The following is a 20,699-nucleotide window of genomic DNA, read 5'->3' on the forward strand; positions in this document are numbered from 1 at the left end:
ATCTGAATGGATTTCTTTTTCCATTTTGATGGCATTTTAAACAAATAGTTTGTCCTCGTTGCCGGAAGAATTTTTTTTTTCTTTACTTTATTTATAATTTTTTATTATCTTTTATGTAAATTAACAAAGCATTACAATCGTCATCGACAGCATCACCTCCAGGAAGTGGAGTAAATGTTTCAAAATAAAAAGTGACAAAAATAAATATGAATAAATAAATAAAAAGAGAGGAAGGAAATCGTTACGTTTATGCATTAATTTAAAAGCGAAGGCAAACATGGTTACATGAATAGCATGCGAAGTGCATTGTTTTTCTTTTGGATTTCGGTTTACTATTTTTTTTTATTTTTCTTTTTCAGGCTTATCGTTTGTTTTATGGAATTAGACTCAAGTTTGCATGTTTCATTCCTTCTGGTCGCGTTCATATTTAAACCAAAGTATAGCATTGTTGTAATTCTGCTGTGTTTAATAGAATGAAAAAAAAAAAGAAAAAAAAAAAAAAAAACACTGATATGTAAAAAAAAAAAAAAAAAAAAAAAAAAAATTATTAAAAAATAGGTGGACCTCAAAGAGCTTCCCGGTGGCGTAGCTTGGGAGGAGTAGTCTACCACGGGACGCACGTACCATCAGGCGGCATTTTGAGGGGCGAAAAGAAGAAAACAAGGGAGGGGGGAATTAAAATAATAAAAACCAGCAGATTTGACGTCCCTGATATCAACAGATATTTTAACTGAAGAAATTCATCATTTTGTTAGACGAATTATTGTTGTTGTTATTATTATTATTATTATTATTAGTAGTAGTAGTAGTAGTAGTAGTAGTAATAGTAGTAGTAGTAGTAATAGTAGTAGTAGTAGTAGCAGCAGCAGAAGTAGTAGTAGTAGTAGTATAAATAGTTTGGCGTGAATGATACTTTTCTGTAAAGAAATTGTTTGTTTACTTTTAAGAATGTTTCACATAAAAAAGAAAGTTAACAATTACAAGAAATAAAAATAAAAGTAAGAATTGTTCACATTGTTCTAATTCATTTTATGTAAAATTTTAATAATAAATAATAATGTCGGAATTTATCTTGCTTCCAGATAAATTTTACACTAAAGTAACTAGGCTGAAAAAAAAAAGCATGAAACAAAAGAGGGGGATGGGGTAAAGAATGAAATATAAAGGTCTTGATTTGAAACGAAGAAGAAACTTTATTTGCAATAAGTTGCAAATTTTTCCCTTTGCGGGCATTAAACTTAAACACCAAGGTAACACATTATGAAAAAAGTAACATGTAATAAAAAAAATAACAACGCTGGTTCTTATAAACGAATACAACAATAATGTACAAAATAGTAGTATCTCCTAATCACACTCGCATATGAAATTAATTTTAGGAGCGTACTCACAATTGAAAGCCAGGCACGTGCCTTTTTCTTTTTTCGTTTAAAGTCCTTTTAGAACTTCCTTCCCCTCCATGTTCGTGTGCAAACCGCAGAGACACACATGTATTACAGGAGCAAGACCTCGTCGCTTGTCTAGATAGGAAATTCCAAAATTCCTTGTCACTTGAAAAAAGGTATTTTCTTTAAATTCCACTCCTTGTAAAATACGTGCAGGACCATAGTCGCGTAAATAGTTTACAGAAGTCTGTCTCGTCACAGCCGGGTATTAATTTCTTGCCGGGTTTACTTCTTTCAAGGAGGCTCATCAGAATTTTATTTTCAGCGCCGGGCAATGAACACGTTCACTCTCCACGTCAGCAGAATTTTAAAAGAGAACGAAATACGCGCTGAGCTCGTGACGTCATTACAGAGCTAGCATTTCTCTTTTCTCCAAATTAAAGGGAGTTTCGTACAAACCGAAAATATACGAAACTAAAAATCATAATTGACACAAAATACAAAAAATCATATATAAGAACCAGATAAAAAATAATAAATGTAAACAGGGGGGGGGGGTGCACCATTATTGGTACAAAAAATTCCAACAATAATAAAATAATATTGTAGTATTACATATTCTATATTATAATACATAATATGTGTTGGAAGATGTTTCGTCGGGGACGCCAAATCATTTATCATCGTTTAAAAAACAGGGGAAGCAATGCAGTAATGAAATGTACCGAGAAATATGCCGGAATGCCTAAAAAGCTGACAAAAAACCTGAAAGTTTATATCAACGTACGCACACAAGGACAACGTCACTTCCCCTTTCAAAGGAAATCTACACATGCGCAAAAGACCAACGGAAACACCTATAAAAGAAAGAGCAATAAGCGGCTTCTTCCTTTTCTAACCTGCCTTCCGAGATGGGTGGTCGACGCACTAGCCACCGCCATTTCGGCAGGTGCACGAACGCGCGTACCTCACACAAGGCTTGAATGACTCGCAAAAATGTCGACGAAAAAACTGACCCCACCTTGTAACAAACGGCCAAGTTGACAGAGCAAGAATTAATGTTTTTGACCAATTTTTGGATATTTGTCGGCCGAGACACTGAGCTTTCAAGCGAAATCAATTTTGTTAGTATTGGTCGTGTGTATCGAAAGTTTTAGCAAGATATACATACATACATACATACATACATACATACAAACCAACAACTGAGATTTATATTATAGATAACCTTAGATAAAAGGCAAAATGGCTGCGCGCGTTTTTGTATGCCCAGCAAAGGCTTTTTCGGATAGGAGGGTTCTCAGGGGGTGTACTAGTTTTTAGAACTTTTTATACACGTCCTACGATTTGCAAACGGAGGTCGTCTCTATCTTTTATTTGAGCGACTTTTACAAAATTCACGCTATTTTGTCCTCTCATGTGAAGGCAACTTCCCAGCTCTCCTGCCAGAGACGTCTAGAAGCAATTAGATTTGATCACTGTGGGGGAAACTCCTCATATCAGACAATTGCTATTCATTTGGATACTCCCTTTTTGTGGGGAGCTGGTTTTCCCCAACATGATCGGAAAACAAATACAGTGGGCGGAAAGCTGAAAGCTTAACTGGCTAACTGTGTGAACTCATTCACTTTACTTTCACTTTCTGCATGTCAGCATTTTTGATCGGTAAATTTGAATGCTTTTCACTTCCTGTTGCGTCATATAGTGCAGCGGTAAAATCTTGCATTTTCTTTCACTTTCTTTTCTGCCTCTGTGTCAAGGGTTCAGGTTCTAGCCTGCCTGCCACCACTTTTTTTTTTCAAACACACACCTACAAACACCCGGGCAACGCCGGGCACCCCCGCTAGTTTATAATAATAATTATTTTGTTGTTTCTTACATTTGCCAAAAGATGTACGCTTTTGTCAGAATGATTTCTTGTTACACACGGCCTAGATATCCCACAGCGTTGCACCTGACAAAGCAATCGCTAGTAAAATACTAAAATTTTCAAACTGTGTTCATAACATATACAGCTTGAAATTCCCAGTTATGTCATCGATTCCATGTTATATCCGATCTGATATTTCCTTTAATAAGACACAAATCCCGTCATACTAAATAGGCTCTAGTGAAAATACAGGAGGTATCTGTTCCAATAATGTGCGACCTCAGTATGTTTCGTTCCTGCATCTGTAAAGAATCTCCAACTCACAGGATGTTTGTTAAGGTAGAACTGGGGGCTTGTCTCTTAACATTTAAAAAAAAAAAAACTTCCATGTTTGAAGCGTTTTCTTAAAGATTTCACACTGGCTGCCCATGGAAGACGTTCTATGATGATAATATATTGATTATAGTAGAGGCACTTAGTGTTAAGTCTGAAGCAGTAGAAGCAATGGATAGAAGGCAGTGTAATGTGAGTTAACATGACAAAAACAATTTAATGATCAGTTGAGATGACTTGAACTCACAACCTGACCCAGGAAAATGTGTGTAGGGAAACGTGCGACTTACCTAACTAGCACGTGTGCATAATTCAACAGGTCGGTCATGGAATGAAATGAATGAAGAAGAAAGAAACAAAAATGGCTGCCTTATCTCTTTATATGCCGCTTTTGTGACCACCCGATATGCAAATAAGCTGCTCCTGGTTGGAGATAAAAGAGGGTTGATGTTTTAGAGGGGGATTCATTTTGAAGTTGGATTTCGAAGAAATAAGTTTAATTAGCAGAAGTTCGTTGAGAATTGAGAGAAGGTGCGTTACGTATACAGAAGTTTGGAAGTTGGAAGTTTGGACAACAGTATTAACCTTACCCAGGAAATTATTGGTGTGACGGGCGGAAGAAATAACACTCAAGTTATTGAATTATAGTGTGCTTGTGATGTTTGCATAAAAGGAGTAGGGAGAAACTCAATTAGATGCAAGGGTTGTCAATTTACAAACAATGTAGTGGGTAGATTAGTAGAGGATTCCTCCGATCGCTGTAGTAGATATCTTGGCACAGCTTGTCGAATAGATGGAAGATCATAAGTCATGATAAACGAACACACCAGTTGGATGTTATTGAGTTGTTCTGCTACTTTGGGGATAATAAATATCCAGGAGACACCTTTGAGGCATGCACAATCCATCAGTGCAAACTTGCTTCTTTCACTTCTTACCAATAAGGCAGTGGTTCTTAACCACTGTGTCATCGGATGATTGCATGTGTGCCATACAAGAGATAACAGCTGGAAACCATTTGGTTTAATTTTGTTCAATAAAGACATTTAATTTCTTAATCACGACGTCATGGTTCAATTTAAAATTGCTGAATTTCTAAAATTTTATAGTTTTGTACATATTAATTAATTTATGGTTTATATTAGTAATGCGACAATTAATTGGAATATTAGGAGTTTTTCAAAATATCAGAAATCTGTATGAGAGCTGAATAATTCAGACCCAATTTCGATACCAAAACAATTTCTAAATACACAGGTTGTAAGACAAGAATGTCAATTTCAAGCTAATCTAATTTTATGCAATGGTAGTATAGATTATCCGAATAGAATTATGGATTATTATTCCGAATTCGAACACTTGTTAGTGGTATGAACTGTGAACAAATTTTAAAGAATGATTATTTATAGTTGTAAAATTCAGAATTGAACTGATTGCTGGGTCCTATAACTCAATCGTCTACAAATTGCAGCAGTAGTTAAGAATCGCCAGGCATAAGTGTCCACCTGATGTTTACCATTATTATTTTATACTAGATATTAAATGCAGAATATGCTAATTCATGTGAATGAAAATTCTCCTTATATAATTTTTTTTTTCATTGCAAAAAGGCTTTATGAGTAGAAAATACTTATTTTCTGCGATAGGTGTGGGGTGGAAATTTAAAAACCTAATAGAGTGCTGTCATGTAAGAATGGTTGGGAAGAACTACATTGAAGGCATATCTTTACATAACCATGCTGTGTTCTTCTATAACTGCATATGCCAGCTAACTTTGTACTCTCAGAGTCCAGGACAGGCAATGACTTCTGCACAGTAAGTAAACCATGCTCTGCTGAATAAGTTATATCAAAGTAGCAGAGCATATTAGCAACTCGGCACTTTGTGGAAAAATCCAAATCTCACCTCTGAATAAAGCACTACACTGCTGGTTTGTCATGAGTCATAACAAACACAATCGTGGGTTTGATAAACAAAGTCTGCGTCAGAAAAGTTGATGGCTCGTTTGGTATTTGGTTTCTACACAAGACCTCGGCTGCTTATACTGTCCAGGTTATATATATCATATACTATTGTGTCGCCGCTTATCAACATCAAAAGCCACTTGAGGATAAAGGTTAATGTAATATTTTATCAAACGAAAGATTGTACATGGTCGTTTTTTTATGAGCGTTTGTTGCAGTACCATTACGTGTTTAATGACATAAATTAATAAAAATAGATGCCGAGTTTATATATGCATAACCATAGACTTTATTTAAAACAAGTAGAAAATATACATAGTTTATATAGGCAGTACCTTTTGGTGGAAAATGTATAAGACCATGCATGTGTTGCATGTGTGCGTTTGTCGATCTCTGGCAATCATGTGTGTGTATTGAGATTAAATATTTTGCTTTATGTAGTTACCGAGGTAATTCATGGATTGCAAAGTTTGTTCATGATTTTGCAATGTTTATCTTACCTCGATAAGGTTGGATCAGTATGCAAAAGTTCGTTTCATTACAGAGTCGGTTTGCATGTGTAAACCAAACTTGGAACATGTGGCGCGCCGTTGTCACTATTATGTGCCACAGGGAAAAAAGAAAGGGCAAAAGAGACAGAGATAGAAGATATAAAAGAGAAAAGATATTTAAATGGAAATTAGTGTCGACGCCTGTCTGTTAGACGTGAGGTCAAAAGGGCGATAATTGCTTATTCTTTCCTTTTTACCAATTGTGTCCATGTGCTCTCTTTGCACAAAACTATTTGACAGCTAATTTTTAAACTAATGTATCTCTACACTGTGAGCGATAAAAAAAACAAAGCAACAAAATAACGTCTTTTCATTTCTTTCATCATTCATAATCTGCCGTAATTCTCTCATGGTTGTTGATCTTCTGTTTAACTTCAGACGAATAAGTACTTGCTGTACTTTAAAGATTTTATTTAGAGATCGAGATTTTATTTAGAGATCGAGAAAATTAATTAATTAATAATTTTCTTACTCAATTTTCTTATCTTAGTCTTAAGTCTGGGAATTGAGAGTCGCAGGCAAGCAAAACCTCTAGGCAACATTCGCTTAGACTACCTCTACATTACAGGACGCATCTCGTCTTTATCGCTCCCAATGAAAGACTGACTTATAAAAAAATATTTTTGTTTTCGAAGGCATACCATCATTATGTTATCGTTTGACACCTGCAATTTCTGATGCTTTTTGTCTAAGAAGCTAATCTTTGATTCCCGCTTCAATTCCACCACTTGCAGCTGGGTCTATTTCTGTTTGCTTTTAAGGTATTCTGACTAATGTGACCCTTGCAAAAATTCATTTGTTAACTTAATCGCTACTTACTGGCGTATGGTCCTAATATATAACTGTTGTGGCTCAGAATGGTAACTAAGGAAGACATGAACACGAACATGGCTTAGAAAAAAGGTATTTGTCATGCGAAAAAACAGAATATACAGAGAACAATAGTGGCAGTCCTTAACGCCAACATAGTGTATTAACAAGTAGATACACACCACGAGAATTGGTACCTCTTGGTCTATTTATATAGTTTGGAAGAGTTCATATCTTGTGTATGGATGAGTCCCACATAACGAGAGTGACAGTTGGCAATGACCTTGAGTGAATTAGACACTTTGCTTAGAATTTGATAATTTAGGTGAACGGCTGGACAAAATTTGTTGACATTGAACTTGAAAATGACCACGGTGTAGTCAGCTGAGACGCTGCCTTGTAGTATTGCTTCCACAAAAGGGAAGTTTTATTTAGTTTAAAGACACAAAGTGAATAAAGTGAAAGTATTTATGTGATTGTAGGTGGACTTTTTTCTTTTGTGAATATTTTCCATGGGAATAAAATATATATTCAACTATAATGCAACGATAACAATATAAATAATGGCATGCCATCTTGAAAAATGGTCTCTAACGGTCATTCAAATAATGATAGTAATTGAAGCATTATATTTTAGGGTTTTGTTTTCTTTGTTTTTTAATATAATGGTTTTATATAATAAGTACTTATTATCAATAGGGTTGTGACAACAGCATATTCTTTTCATTGTTTTGACTCTTGGGTATATATCCGTTGATATCTTACATGTCTTTTATATGGAGTCATGTGGTTCGCAGTTTATTAACTGTGTCTAACTTACTCGATAGTAAAAAGAATGAAAAGAATATTGTCATAGCCCTACTTATCAGTAGGGCTATGACAATAAAATATTCTTTCCATTCTTTTGACTTTCAGGTATATATTCGACACAGTTTGATATACTTAATCAACCGAGAACCACATTCGTCTATATAAAAACATATAAGATAATAACAGATATATACTCAAGAGTCAAAACAATGAAAAGAACATACTCTTGTCGCAGCCCTAATAATAACTAAAGGTACTTATCAGACATTATCTGGGTGTCTTTTTTTTTCTTCATTTTTGTTTTTGTTTTTGCAATGTCTCTTGTTGTTTTCTGTATTATTACTCAACTAGTGGAGCCTGTGGAAATTCCACAGGGGACTCATTCACATGTAATATCTTAATGTTGACATTCTGTAGATGTTCAGTGTAAATGGAGACGCTCTGATATTATTGTACCTATTTACAATGCCTCCTCACGGGACAGAGTTAGACACCAGGGTCGTTTTTTAACGTGGAGAAAAGGTACAAAAATAAAAATTGTCTCAGTCGTGAAGGATTTCTCCTCCACTGAAAGAGAACGAGAAATGGAAGTGCCGCATTGTAGCTCTTTTGGTAAAACTGCAAAAGTATTTATCTAAGCTAACAGGAACGCCTGGTGTAGCCCGGTCATAAAGTATGCTTAAATATGATATTTTAATTCTTGCAGATTTCGTATATATTATTATAGAGTTAATGTTCTATCGATTTTTATATATTATAAAGTTGCGATTTCAAAAATAAAAAAATATATCCATATGACTTGGCTGCATCAGCTTGAATAGAAACCAAAACCAAAATTTAAGGCCAAAAAAAAAAAAAAAAATAAAAATAAAAAATATATATATATATATATATATATATATATATATATATATATATATATATATATATATATATATATATATATATATTTAAACAGACAGGTGAGATTTATATTACAGATGAGGATTTGCTAAGGATTTAAAATCCAGTTTAAAATGATTTTCTATTGAACAGTTTAATTGCTTCTTAATTTCTTTCAAATTTCAAAAGTTAAGGAGAAAATTAATTTTTAAAACTGTTATCGAAAGATTAAAACGGCTGATTTCTTCATAAAGAAGACGAAATTTGAAGCATTTTTCTTGTCTGCTTTTGTCTCACGGACCGAGGACAGGAAAAATGAAATGCATTATCAGAACTGATACAGCACTTTCATCCGACTCAAACGCTGGTTCATATTTATGAGGACAGAGTTAGAGACGAGATCAATTTTAGATGTGGAGAACACCCAGCTCCCTGATAAAAAAGGGCACTCTGGATTTTGACAAAACTAGAAAATTGCCTCAATCTAGTGGGACTTTTTTTTTTTTTCATTGACCGAGGACAAAAAAGATGAGATGTAGAACCAAAACGGGTATTACATTTTCTGGAAGCTGCATATGCATTGATATAGTAGAATAGAATGGAAGCTGTAAAATGAACTGGCTGACTTGTATTCATGGAAGAGCTTACTTGAATCGTATTGTTATACGAAGTGAAAAGGAATCTAAAGTCTTGCTGGAAATCAAATGAGCATTTTTAGGAATTTCCAAGGAAGACCAATCCTTTTTCTTCTAGTTCGGACATTTTATTGAGTAGTTTCAAAATGTCCCTTTTCAACTTATAATTGTTATCGTCTGTGTTCTTTCTTTCTTTCTTTCTTTCTTTTGTTCAACTTATAATTGTTATCTTCTGTGTTCTTTGTTTGTTTGTTTGTTTCTTTCTTTCTTTCTTTTTTTGCCTTTTTGGTAATTTCTTCACACATTTGACATTTTATCACAAGCTCATCTTTTTTTGTTATTTTTGTCGAACTCCGTTTGCAATTCAAGGTGTGTACGTATTTATTGTTTGTGTTATTTGGATTATTTGAACTATTTGAGTGTTATTTTTACAACGTTTCGGCCAATGCAACCTCCGACCCTCTTTAGGTGTATCTTGTTAAACTCAGGTATCCTTCAGATAAACTCGAGAATCTTTATGTTGAACTCAAGAATCTGCACGGATTTGAATTATTTAATCCACATTAGTCTGTCAGTCAGGAGGAAGAACTCGTAAGTAATTTGCAATTGTATCTTCTTTTTTTTTTTTAGTATTACCCGCAACTATGATTGAACCTTAAACTTCCAGAAGAGTGTAACTATTATGGCCCTGGAAGGGTTACTAAAGAAAACACGGACTCGGAGATGAGTTAGAAAAGGTAAAATATATTGAAACAAAAATACAGCATATACAACAAGCAACCGTTATAATAAGTACCGCCAAGATGGCGGACTATGAAAGTACACTGACCACCAAGAATGTCGTAACTCTCCATTAACTGATACAGTTTGGAAGAGTTCATAGTTTGAGCATGGGGAGGTCCCCACAACAGTAACTCTACAACTTTATCCAGTACGCCTCGACATCAACCGAAAACGTTGTGAAGATGAGAACACTAGTCCAAAGAATCCAAATATAATCCACCCTCATTTCAAAAATTCAGAAACGTAATATTTAATGTTGGTTTTTAACATTGAAACCAATGCAAACACTCTTATCATATTAGAGGTCAAAGGGTGGTACTGAGAAATATTAAACCATGATTACTCGATCACGTGTGAGGTTAAAGAGAGGGTATTTTGAGATAGTCTAATTGTCCAAAGATGACGTACTGTTGCCACATCTGGGGCTAATGAGAGTATCCTTTCCTGCCTTGACAGGTGTCAAAACTGGCTTTGAAATCTAGTGGGTGGCGCTCTCTTTTCTACCTTCTTCTTTGTCGCAGAAGAGATGTCTCTTCTCCTGTAAAACATTTGCAGTAGACACTCGTCTTCCTACAACAACTGCTAACAATTTCTCTTATTACCCATCTGTGAACGTAAATTCCATGAGCAGAGTTTCTTTCCTAGAACTGGCCGTCTGTGAAACACAATGTTGTGGGCTGCTTTACAGCTGGCTATAACATGACTGCATTCAATTCTAACGTGAACAAGTTTCTGTTGAGCCACCCTCTTAAATAAATAAACACTACTCAAGAGTTAATTTGATAAATTAGTTTTATCTAATGACTTGCATTAAAGATTAAAATGCAAGTCAATTATCAGGACTCAATTGCGCTCTAAACAGAAACATTCTTCCTTGTCTTATCAAAGAACTTTCTGTTGATTTTATATGCCGGGCCCTTCTGCTAGTGCGGTGATAAAGTTTCTTGTTTTTGGTTGTTTGTTTGTTTGTTTTTTATTTATTTATCAAATTTGAATTATTCCTTCTTTAATCGAATTTGTTTATTATCGATTTTCGATACTTATCGGAGGCATTCTGATACAAAACCTATGTTAGAACACTCCCAGAAACATGAAGTACCTCTGTATGAAATTAAAAAAAAAAAAAGATTAGCCCAGCCGTTTCAGAGTCGATAGAGAACAAACTCTCTCTCGCACACACATACATACATAGTGAATTTTATATATAAGTAGAGATACATTCCCTATATATTACATATAAGTAATCCTTAATGGAAGTATCTTTAATAATGGGAACTTTTACTGAGCTTTAAAAATTCTTTATTCAGAACGTCTTCCTATTGAATTGCGATATTCTCGGAAGCAAACCAAAATAGAAAACGAAACGAAAAAAAAAAAATAGGTTCTGGCACACCTGCAAAGTGTTCGTCAAAGAATAATTACTTCTCAATATATGCATTTATGTACACGTAAGAAAAAAACTCCAACATATAATTCAATAAGACTCATATCACACTAGCAGGGCTATCAGATGTTGCCCGAGTAATTATATAAATATTTTACCGATGTAAATGCATAAAAGATCTTAATGCCAACATTTGAAAGCTATGCAGGATAATAAAATTAATCCCCTCGCACAATATTGGGTTGTTTCTTCTTCTTCTTCTTCTTCTTCTTCTTCTTCTTCTTCTTCTTCTTCTTCTTCTTCTTCTTCTATGGAAATCGCTCGACACAAGGCATGAAGCCACTTCATGTAAGGAACTAACGAGAACGAAAGCTGATTATTGCAACGACAAGATATGCCTAAGGACCTTATGCTTGGAAAGACCAAGGTTGTAGGTAGAAGGAAAACAGTGAGCAGGAAGAGAGTTCCACAAACTTGCAGGACGGTATTGAGACCTGATTTTACGAGAATCAGAAAGAGCAATGGATTTAATATCTGGACTCTTCTTCTTCTTCTTCTTCTTCTTCTTTAGCAATTTGTATTTGCTCTACTTCTCAGTCTCCTTGATCTTCACGCTGTGGTTTGCTGAAACAGCAAAATCTACAATTTGGCAGATTTTTTCCTTCTTGTTAATTAGTATAACATCCGGTCTTCTTGCTTGGATGGGTTTATCCGTTTGTATATCCATGTCTCAAAGGATTTTGTTACATTCGTTTTCAAGTACCGCTGCCAGTTTGTGCTTTTACCATTTGTCTGGGTGCTCAAGATTCAGTTGTCTGCATAATTCTCAATGTACTGCCTTTCCCACTTGATCGTATCAATTTTTATATTCTTTTTGGATTAGTTTGCTGCATTTGCTTATCATGTAGTTTATTTTTTTTATCTCTTTGTCCACAGAGTCTGTATTTGCTGTTTTCTTGCGTCTTATCGATCCTTGCTTTGATGTAGTTGGTTCTAAACTTGTGCGACTGTTATTAGAGATTCAGTTTATCTGTTTATGCTTTCTTTCCGTAGCCATGTCAAAATGTTTTCGTTAGTCTCATTCTTTGTCGTTCTTATGAATCGTCCGTGTAGTTGTTTCTCTTCCCATTTTTCTCGTCTTATTTCTCGTTTCTTCTGTTTCTGTTTAGTTTGTTTTTTTCTGTGTCTTTTGCTGCAATAATTATTCTTTCAATGTTCTGCATTATGTATTTTATTCATTCTTTTCTTGTGTCATTTACACAACCTTCCCTCTTCCTCTGTATTCCCTTTTATTATTATTATTATTATTATTATTATTATTGTTATTATTATTATTATTATTATTATTATTATTATTATTATTATCACCAGCTGTCCCCGGCTACGCGTTGCTGTGGCTCAGTTTGTATAAATGGAAAAATATTGCCTTCAAATATAATTTTGTTGTTTGCTCATTATTGTAGCGAAATTTAAAAATAGAAATATTGATATTCGAGTGAAACCAGTAGTATTTAATGAATGGCCATGTCGCAGCAATGAAAATATCCAAAATGTACGCAAAACGATGCAAATATCATGTGACAAAATAAAAATAGCCTAAATAATTTGTTTTGTTGATTCATGGAAGACTAAACTAATTGTGACGTGACAATCGGATAGATAACATTTGTTATTGTTGAAATTGACAAATAGTGTAAGTAGTTATAATTGGGTTTTTAAATAAAAATCAACTTTTCTGCTGTCGGATTTGGTTACAATAACGAAGAAGCACCACTTTTTTTTTATCAGCCAAACTGTACAATGAACGTCCCGCATATATTTGTTTGGTATCCTTGCATAATTTGACCCGGATCATGGGGATTTACGGGCTTGACTGGGATTCACTAGATGAAGCCGTGCAAAGTAGCAGACGCAGACTTATGTCAAAACAAAATAACGGGGGTAAAAAAATAGAAAGACAATATAAAAAAAGAAATACTTTCAATTTACTGAATACTGAATATATATATATATATATATATATATATATATATATATATATATATATATATATATACTAGCATTTCAGCCCGGCGTTGCCCGGGTGTTTGCTGAGCAAAAAAAAACGGTCAATTTTTTTTTAACTTTGACCCCTATTATGACCCCTTAAATTTATCGTTTAGGGCTCAAATAAAGTTATTAAGTTAGATCCATGTCCAATGAACCTATATCTAAAATTTCACGTGTTTAGACCAAAAATTGTAGGAGGAGTTTGGTAGAGTTCTCAAAGGTCAAATCGTTAACCTTTTACCCCTTAATCGCCAAATTTCTGTCCGAAAACCAATCACATCAATTTTACCAAATCTCAGTACCCTGTATATCAAATTTCGAATCTGTAGGCTAAAAATTGACAGAGTTATTGTGTAGGGAAATGTACACAGACACACACACAGACACACACACAGACACACAGAAACGTTCACTTTATATATATATATATATATATATATATATATATATATATATATATATATATATATTTCATTTTTTTTCTTCAATAGAAGTTGTCGGATGCATTGTTTATTTTATTTAGTAATTTTTTTGCAATCTATTTAACAGCAAAAGTTATGTTTTTGTGTTCAAATGCATGGTCAACCGAACACACGCAAACAAACACACGCATGAATGAAGTGTAAAGCTAAGAATATCAAAATAAAGTAACATACTGTAAATTTAATGAATATATAAATACTTTTTTCTCCCCAGAAAAGTTGCATTTGGTGTTGTCTATTTACATGTACTATCTTTTTTGCAATGTATTTTACAACAAAAGTGCTGTTTTTTCAAAAGCATGTCAACTGAACACATGCGCACAAACACACGCATGCATGAACTGCAAAGCATTCCAACAGCTACAAATATCAAAACAAACTAACGAGGGACAAATAGAAATACAACAAATAAAAATGTAAATATACTGTAAATTTACTGAATATCTATATATATTTATTTTTCTTCAGAGAAGTTGCATTTTGTATTGTTTATTGACAGTTATTACTATTAATTTTGTTTCTACAATTTTTTTTAACAACAAAAATTGTGTTTTTTCTATCAGACGTATCACCGAGCCAAATAATGCCTCTTAGTGGTGCCATATTTCAAGTTTAGTAACCGTTCGTTTATAAAAGGAAGAATCAAATTCCGGAATATGAGCATTTTCAGAGCGCAGCCCATCAGAATGGACGGGATTTGGCGAAGGAGCCTTTATTATTTATCAAGCGGAAATCGAAAAAATTTTGCTATGTCTATGTAGCTATGAGCTAGTTATGGTCGGTGTAACCACAATATCGGTTGAAAATGTAGGATTGGTCCCAATGACAAGTAACAGTGTTAGGACTAAATATTAAGAGAGAAAAATAGGAACTTCTTCCTCTAAAGATGTGATTATGATGGTGTTGCTCGTCGGATGCAATCTAGCATTTTATTATCACGACTAAACGTGTCTAAAATGGTGTTCAAAAGATAGTGGCGATTAAGCTATGTGTATTGCATTTGTATGTTGTCTGTTGTTGCAAACCTACGATATTTTGGTCTAGAGGAGAATTTCTGCAGTTATTTTATTATAGAGGAGATCATCATCATCATCATCATCATCATCACTCACTCACACCACCACTCACACACACACAGGCTATCATCAAAGAATTCTGTTTGGAAACAAAGTGTGTTGTTCCCTGAATGTCAACAAGTCTCCTCAGATTTCCAGTACTCTCCACTTCTTTTGATAGCATTTGCAAATTAAATTGCATTATCGCAACAACTGTTTACCATTGATTCCTCGTTTGTAGCGGCCATTGGTTTTTGCTGGAATTTGAGTGGTAATAAGCTTGTCCAAGACCCCAGTTCTCTTTGCACTAATCCAGTGGAGGTCTGGTTAATGCTTTCTCTCCTCAATCTTTCCATCCTCATTGACCCTTCACCTATTGAGTGCAGCGCCAGTCATGCTGACACAGATTTTTTTTTTTTTTGAGGGTGGGGATAGGCAATTTTCAATTTTGGTTTGCTAGTTATCTTGGTTTCATCTTTTTGTTTCACTTCTATTGCAGTTTCTATGTGGAACTCTTCATGAATCGGTGTATCATCCTTGTGCAGGGATAGTTTCAATTTTAGTAATGTTCCACCGAAGCGTATTATTACTATTATTATGCCATATCTGGTCTGGTGCATCTACTACTAGTCTTTCCCTCTTTGATAGGACCCAAAAGAGAGTTTTCAATCTAATAGGTCCCACTTTGTCAACTAAGCTCCAACCACTGTCCCATCGCCACAATGCTACATCCCTGTGCCTGTTTTACAAATATTTTAATGGAATGTGTTCTGATGAACTAATTGCACTTGTGTCCCCACGACGTACATATCCCCGTCAAACCTGCTTAGCAACAAAATCACACAACTTCACTGTTTTGGTCCCTAAATGCTAGAAAACTTTCTACTCTAATAAACCAAAATAAAAAACATATAGTTCCACAGCTAGACTTTGGAATTCCATTCCTGCTACCTGCTTCCCTGACTGTACTGATATGCAGAAGTTTAAATGTAACATAAACCAACATCTTGTTAATCTCTCCTGAGCATGGTCCCAAATAGTAGGCTCTTACGTCCTAGTAGCGATATGCCTTGCTTGGGGTTAACAAAAAAAAAATAAAAATAAAAAAATAATAATAATAATAATATTAATATATATTATTATTATTTTTTTTATTATTATTATCGCTACTACTACTACTACTACTACTACTGCTGCTGCTTTATTTTATTTTTTTCATGGATTTCGTAATGCATGAAGAAATGCCCGCTTTAGTTGATTTAGGATTTAGCCGTTTTATTTTTTACTTTTCGTATTCCATTTGTTTTTTCTTTTCTTTTTATTTTAATCTAATCTTTTATTTATTTATTTTCTTATTTTCATTCAAACATGAAATTTAAATTTGTCAAACTCATAAATTTTGTCCGACATTACAGTTGGGAATCCAGATATTTTTAAAAGAAAAAAAAGGAAAAACAGAAAAGAATTCTTTGGATTATTAAAAGGATTTATCTTTAAGGTTCATTTTTTTTTTAGAGGCGAATTCACAACAAAATTCTTGAAGTGGTTCCTGGATTGAAGGAGCCATTTTGCACGAAGATTTCTTTATGCGCATGATTGTTTTAAATCTGTTGCTGAAAAGATATCTTTTGGATTGTAATTATCTTGTAAGCTTTTAGAACAATACAAGCGTTGGCGGTTCATTCATACGTGCTTTGCCCCTTTCAAAACGGTAACCAGTTATATTCTCTGTCGAAAACGCACAACCCCACAATGGAATCATGTTCTGAATTTTTGAGATGAAGATTGTTGAATAGCACGGAGTGTTCTTGCTTAATAAGCTTTTTTTTTTGCTTTTTTTTTTTTGTAAATTTTTAATTTTTCGAATTGTCGTTCTCGTTTCTCGGTTGAGTCTGTGCAAGAAAGTTCCATAGGGCTATATGTTTTTTTTTTTATTTTGGTTGTTTTTGCAAATATTTTCGCCTGAGTTTCAACAGTCTGCCTGAAACTGCCTGAAGACGACTGTTGAAACTACAACATGGAAACCATTAATCAATTCACGCCTATAAATTTTTATGAGTTCTTTTTATTCGGTTCTACTTTTTAGGCAGACGCCTAAATTTTTAATATATAAATAAATTGCGATAGTTTAAATAATTTTTTTGAAAGATTTGCTAAGTATTTTATCTAAAAAAAAAAATTGGCTTGGTTGAGGTTTTACTGCATGTTAGTGGTTTTGTACCAAAACCTTAAATATATTATGTATACATTTGATTTGTAGGTTAATTTGTTTTGCAAGCATATATTTTGTAAACAAATACTTTCTGATAAAGATAATTTCTATTTAAACCCGTAGACATTCTTAATCATAATAACAGTGTCTATTTGATTCATTCATTGTTATATAACGGCTTACACGTGTTTCGTTGGATAACGAAAGATCACTAAACAGCTCCTTGGAGGCGAATGCATATTCCTCAAAAATTACTACAAAGTTTAGTATATGCATTGAAAAAAGTAGTGATGGGGGTTTAGGGTTGGGGGTTGTGGTGGTGGTGGTGGGGGCTAATGATGGTGGTGGTGAATTTTTTTAAAGAAGAAAAACGCTAACAATTAATATCTTTTTTTCTCTAAATCAAAATGAAAACAAAATGTTCCGTTCTTTTTCCAGATTCCAAACCTCCTCCTGTCATCCTCGCCATCAGTCTGGAAAGTTTTATGATCCATGGAAAATTCACAACTGCAAAAAGAGAGATATATCTCCGATCGATAACACCTTCAGCGGCGTCTACCCTTAAAAAGGTAAAAAAAAACCCAAAAGACCTCATATCTCTATTCATTTTCAAAGTTATTTTAATTATTTACCCTCTTATTATATACCTGTTCACACTCAGATAAATAGATAGATAGATAGATATGTCTGTGGGTGTATAAAATACATATAAAGACGTGGTTAAGATGCAAATAGTTTTGTTTAAACATGACGTTTTCTTAATAATTTCGAATAGTAAAATACCCATCATCAGAGAAAGTTTTTTTTTTTTTTCGTAATTAGAAATATTCTCTGCCCGTGTTTTTATCAAGGCCGTGTCCAAATATTACTGTGGAGAATAGTCTGGACTTTTTTTCTAAACACGTGGCAAGGTAGTGTAATGAAAATATTTAGAAGCATCTTTAATATATATGTGTTAGTGTGGGTGTAAGATTAATCGGAATCGGGAATCAGAAAAATCGGAACTTTTTCAGCTATCAGAATCGTTCTCGGGATCGAAAAAACTTTTTTTTTATTTCCGATGATAAAAAAAATGATTCTTTTGATGATGATGATGATGATGATGCTGATTATTATTATTATTATTATTATTATTATTATTATTATTATTATTATTATTATTATTATTATTAATTTTTTTTTTTTTTTTTTTTTGCTTGTTTAAAACTTAATTTTCAATTGCTGGTTTAATGATAAAATGGTATTTCTTTCTTTTAAGCTATCAGTAAAACTAAGATCTATAGATAACATTTTCATCTTGTAAATTTTTATTCGTGTTACGTAGGTTTGTAAGGTTATCAAAACAGAAATAAAAAATAAACATCTCTAGCTAACATTTAAAGATTTACAAAAAAAAAAATCGGAATTGGTAGTGGCAGCTGAATCGGAAATTCAGAACAGAATCGGTAATTTTATCGGAATTGAAAAACAATTGGAATTGTTCCATATCACACACACAAACACACACACACACACACACACAAATATATATATATATATATATATATATATATATATATATATATATATATATATATATATATATATATATATATATATATGCAAAATATTTAGTTCAAAACTATATATACATATTTCAGAGGCGGGCCAGTGGTTTCATTGTATTGAATCAACCATTAATGGCCGAATGATTTTAATACAACTCATCAGCGACTTCACAAATTTTTTTAAGTGCAATTCAAAATTTTTGGAAGCACGTTCTTTTATTTTCTCATAAGGGTATATGTTAGAGATCTGTTTCGTTAACAATCTTCAACAAACAGTAAAAATATGTTATCATTGTATTTTTGAAAGTAGCAAACTCCTATGGAGGAAAAAAAATCAATTTATTTCTTTGACTGCCTGTCTGTTCCATTTTTTCTCAGAAACTGCTGAACCGATCTGGCTGAAATTTTGTATGGACTTTTGGTTTAATAAGGTGCAACAAAGTAAATATTATGATATCCATTCGATGCACAGTTGTGGGTTAACAGGAAGTAGTTACCACAATATCATATTTTAGAAGTTTTCTCAGAAACTAATGAGTTGATCTGGCTGAAATTATGTATGAACTTTTATTATAATTAGGTGCAGTAAACTACGAATTATTGTATTTGTTCAATTCGCAGTAAGGGATTAATCAGGATTAGTGTTAAGCATAAAAATGAGCACAAATTTTACCATCAATTTTGTATAAAGCATTAATTCTATGTCAACGGGCCATAACTTTTGCCCGTTTTGGACGAGCTAAAAAGCCTAGTATATTATATATTTCTCTTAGTCTGTTTCTCTTCTTGCCTGTTTATTTGTCTGTCCATGCCACATTATCTCAGAAACTACTTAGCCAATCTGGTTTAAATTTTGTATGGGTCTTTATTATGATAAGGTGCAGCAAACTAAGTATTATGGTATCCATTCGATGCACACTTATGGATAAATAGAGATTAATATTTAAGTTCCGCCTATTCTCAGAAACTACTAGGCCGATTTTGTTGAAATTTCGTATGGACCTTTGTTATTATAAGATGCAGCGGATTAAGTATTATGGTATTCATTCAATGTAGAGCAAGGGATTAATAGGAATTAGTATGAATTAATAGGAATTAGTATGAATTTCAATAAGAAGTTTTTTTCAATGGAGAATAGATAATGCATGTGGATGTGTTATCGGCAGCTCCCGTAACTCTCGCTTCTCCTTTTTTGTCCTTCAGTCCTCATTTCCAATGAGTGATTTTTCTGACAAAGGGTGAAGAAAAAGCTGCTTTCTAGGTCGGTAGTACTTTGTAAAGAGTAGCCTGAGATGTCGGAAAATTTCTGTTTCTATGTCTATCCTTGTAGTCATGTCATTAGTAAGAATGCTGGAGGTAAACGTTTCATCTGGGCTGACATTACCCGCCAGATAGTCAGGGACCCGAACCTTGGATTAACCACTAAGGAGGCTGTCCTATCAGCAGGTGCAAAGTACCGGGGCTGCTGTATTGCCATTTGGTGAATGAATTCTGGACCATACAGTAGTTTCTGGTAGGGCCTCTCGATGCCATACTAGTGAGTAATTGTTATGACTTTACCTTATCATGTGCCACAAAAAAAAAATTTTCTTGTCTTTTTCTCTCAAAGTCTACCGACCTGCTCCACAAACCCCAAAACCTCAATCATGACAAATCTCAAAAAAAGAAACACAAATAAACCTAGAACCCCATCCACCAACGTACACCCCTACTACCAGGTCTCCTTCTCCAACATCAGGTGTCTACGTTCCGAACTTCCAGAGGTTGGAACACAATTACAGGAGACGAAACCGGACATATTCTTTCTAAGTGGAACTGGCATAGGGCCAACCACTTCTCTAGACGAATTCATAATTAAAGGATACTCCAACTTAACATCTAAATCTGACCCCCAAGATCGCCATGGGCATGGAATATGTGCCTACATCAAAGATGGCTTTCCATCTG

General features: G+C 33.8%; 1 protein-coding gene across 3 annotated transcripts in view; it reads left to right on the forward strand.

Annotated features, from left to right (window-relative positions):
* The window catches only part of LOC145261207 (cilia- and flagella-associated protein 74-like), a 2,330,915-nt gene that overhangs the window by 2,062,021 nt on the left and 248,195 nt on the right, over nucleotides 1-20,699 (forward strand). For all 3 annotated transcript variants that reach the window (XM_080119545.1, XM_080119548.1, XM_080119547.1), the window contains one exon: nucleotides 17,644-17,774. In XM_080119545.1, coding sequence (XP_079975671.1) covers nucleotides 17,644-17,774 — 131 coding nt within the window. The remainder of the gene's footprint in view (nucleotides 1-17,643; nucleotides 17,775-20,699) is intronic.

This window comes from Euprymna scolopes, chromosome 37, assembly GCF_053919585.1.
Source record: "Euprymna scolopes isolate OS-2025 chromosome 37, ASM5391958v1, whole genome shotgun sequence".
NCBI lineage: Eukaryota > Metazoa > Mollusca > Cephalopoda > Sepiida > Sepiolidae > Euprymna > Euprymna scolopes.